This window comes from Ailuropoda melanoleuca, chromosome 11 (genome assembly GCF_002007445.2).
Source record: "Ailuropoda melanoleuca isolate Jingjing chromosome 11, ASM200744v2, whole genome shotgun sequence".
NCBI lineage: Eukaryota > Metazoa > Chordata > Mammalia > Carnivora > Ursidae > Ailuropoda > Ailuropoda melanoleuca.
In genome coordinates this window covers 83,838,910-83,841,399 of record NC_048228.1, presented here as the reverse complement: position 1 = coordinate 83,841,399, position 2,490 = coordinate 83,838,910, and the positions used below count along the sequence as shown (strand labels likewise).

General features: G+C 49.4%; 1 protein-coding gene across 1 annotated transcript; it reads right to left on the bottom strand.

Annotated features, from left to right (window-relative positions):
• Nucleotides 1-232: 232 nt before the first annotated feature.
• LOC100472904 (protein BEX1) lies at nt 233-1,821 on the bottom strand. Its single transcript, XM_011218272.3, has 3 exons — nt 1,678-1,821; nt 1,220-1,302; nt 233-868 (listed from the first exon to the last, which is right to left on the bottom strand). Exon 3 carries the CDS (start codon nt 861-863, stop codon nt 477-479), a length of 387 nt encoding a protein of 128 aa, XP_011216574.2. The 5' UTR covers nt 864-868; nt 1,220-1,302; nt 1,678-1,821; the 3' UTR covers nt 233-476.
• Nucleotides 1,822-2,490: the final 669 nt, after the last annotated feature.

The following is a 2,490-nucleotide window of genomic DNA, read 5'->3' as shown; positions in this document are numbered from 1 at the left end:
ACCCTTCTGCTTTCACATGGTCATTAAAAATAGTTTCCATTTCTTCTAAAACTACAGAAAATATGAAAGAAAACACATCAACTCATTTTGAGCCCCTGTATCAATCCTTTGGTATATTTATAATTCATCTCACAGAAATGAGTCCCTGTATTAATCCTTTGGTATATTTAATTTCAGCATTTTTCTCTGCATGTATTAAATACTTATAAGATTTGAAGTAAAAATACAGAGGTTGCTTTTTTTAGACTGCTTTATTGGTTTCACAATATATAATGACCATTTGTCCATGCAAAAGGTAAACTTCTCCTGCTAACAAAATCTTACAGATTGGATCAAAAACACAATATTCAACCGGTAGTAACAAGAGATGCACCAGAAATCAGTGACATCAAAAGGTTTACAACAAAGGTATATCATGAACACATAAGTTTAGAAAGCAGGTGTTTCCCTATTAACTTCAGGGAAAACCTCAGGTTTCAAGGCATAAGGCAAAACTCATCACGATGGTCATGGTGAGGGGGGTCAGTGCTAACTGCCCGCAGACTATGACTGAACTGCTTTTCCTTCAGCTTTTGCATGAGTTGTCTCATCTCCTCCCCAATCCTTTCCATATTCTCTTCTCTCATCCTTCCCTGTGGCTCTTCAAGCCTCTGAATCACATCCCATCTATACTGCAGGATGGGCTGCCTAACACGGAGCCGCCTACGATTTACTCTAGGCACACAATATTCACCGGTTTCCAAAGGGAGGGCCAAGGGCTCTCCTTTATTAGTATCTTGCTCCTTTTCATCCTTTTTTTCATTTTCCTGGTCGGTATTTTCCATGTTGAGATTTTTTACTGCGTGTTCCTCTTTGGACGCCATTGCTCCTGGGAGACAAAAGACAAAAGAAGGGGTTGAGTTTCTGGTGGACAGGTCAGCACCGAGGACAGAGGCCTTACTACTCATCTTTCACAGCCCGGGATACTCAACGGTCTTTAAAATTTCATTTTCCTACCTGAAAAGCTTTGTGCGTCCTCTAGGGGGCCTCCAAGTCCGGACCCTCCCCCCTCTCTCACTTCTCTGTCCTACCTCCCCCCAAACCCACCATTTTCCTACAGATCCATTCCCAAGCTTCTGCAGTCACCAAAATGGAGGACGGGGGGCATGGGATGGCGTAAATGGGAGGGGGTCTCAAACTGGGCTCTGCACCCACCGCCCACACTGTCCCTTTCACCGACCTGGGCCTATCCTTGCTGTCTCCTTCTTCTCCCAGTTCTCGCCGTGAGTGCGCCGCCGCAACACTTAGACCTGCACCGCAGACCTGCAGAGGGCCGTCGTGGAGGGAAAGGGGACTGCTGCGAAGCGCTTGGCGCCGACCCACCACCACCTGGTCCCTTTCGGGTCCAGGGCCCCCCTGGCCGCCCCCCCATCCGCATCTCCCGCCCACCCTCACCCCGCCCCGGAGGTTCATCATTTTCCTGTAGGAACTCGGGTGATTTCCAATTGCTCTTGGTTGCTCTGCTGCCCTCCCGGCCGTCCCAGCATCCCTACCCCAGGGGGCCACTACTGATGTTCCCAAGAATGCCGGGTGTGGAGAAAGCTGGTAGGGACCCTCTGCGCTGATCTCCTGCACGGGCTTCGGGAGTAGGCGGACCGCTGCCGCCCTGGCCTCGCGCGCTGGCCCCGGAGCCCTTACCTGCTCCGCTTGCCTCGGGCCCGATGCCAGCCCGCCAGGCGCAGGACAGCGGGGAGCCGGTACCCAGAATGGACTGACGACTGCACGGAAGGCTGCGTCGCTCTGCAGCTCCGGGTCACGTGAGGGCCTCGCGTCATCAACTAGCTCTCTCCCCTCCCACTCCACTCCCTCGGGGGGGGGGGCGGGGAGCTCTACTGGACCCTCCCCCCCACCTCTGCACGCACCAACTTCCCCTCGGCCTGTCGCGCACGGTCTTGTCACTCAGCTCTGTTCTCTTCCATCTGAGGGCCCACAAGGGGCCTTACCGTCTTATGGTTAGGGTTTGCCTTTCTCTGGTTACCAGGCGATGGTCTGCATATCACCCTCCACCTCCCAAGGCCTTCGCACTGGCTTGGTCTTTTCAGTTTTTTCTGCTCTTCTTCCTGGCTGTGTACCTGCTTCCTAAACATTTCTCTTTATTGTCTTTTTAAAAATCAGTATTGCTCAAAAAACAAAATTATGAAATTTAATTTTTTAAGAGAGTGCTTCAACCTGGGGAAGTAAAAAACCCTCATTTTTTATGTTCTGCACCACACAGAAAATATTTTCCCTAGGCTCCAAAGAACTTCATCTTAGAACATTCTAGCTTGTTTTAAAATTTGGGGAAAAAAAAGGAGGGAGGCGTTGGGGGGCAGAGAATCTTCCTGAACATAAATGGTGTTTTGAAAATGATCAAGGAGAAATCCAATTGTCAGCTCTTGGTCATTTTATATAAATAATCCACCAATTCCCCCCTTCTGGAACATATTTTAAGATTTATTAATAAACATTTAT

Bases quoted from the DNA above. Each gene is read 5' to 3' on its own strand.
- LOC100472904 (XM_011218272.3), bottom strand. From the start codon at position 863: ATGGCGTCCAAAGAGGAACACGCAGTAAAAAATCTCAACATGGAAAAT.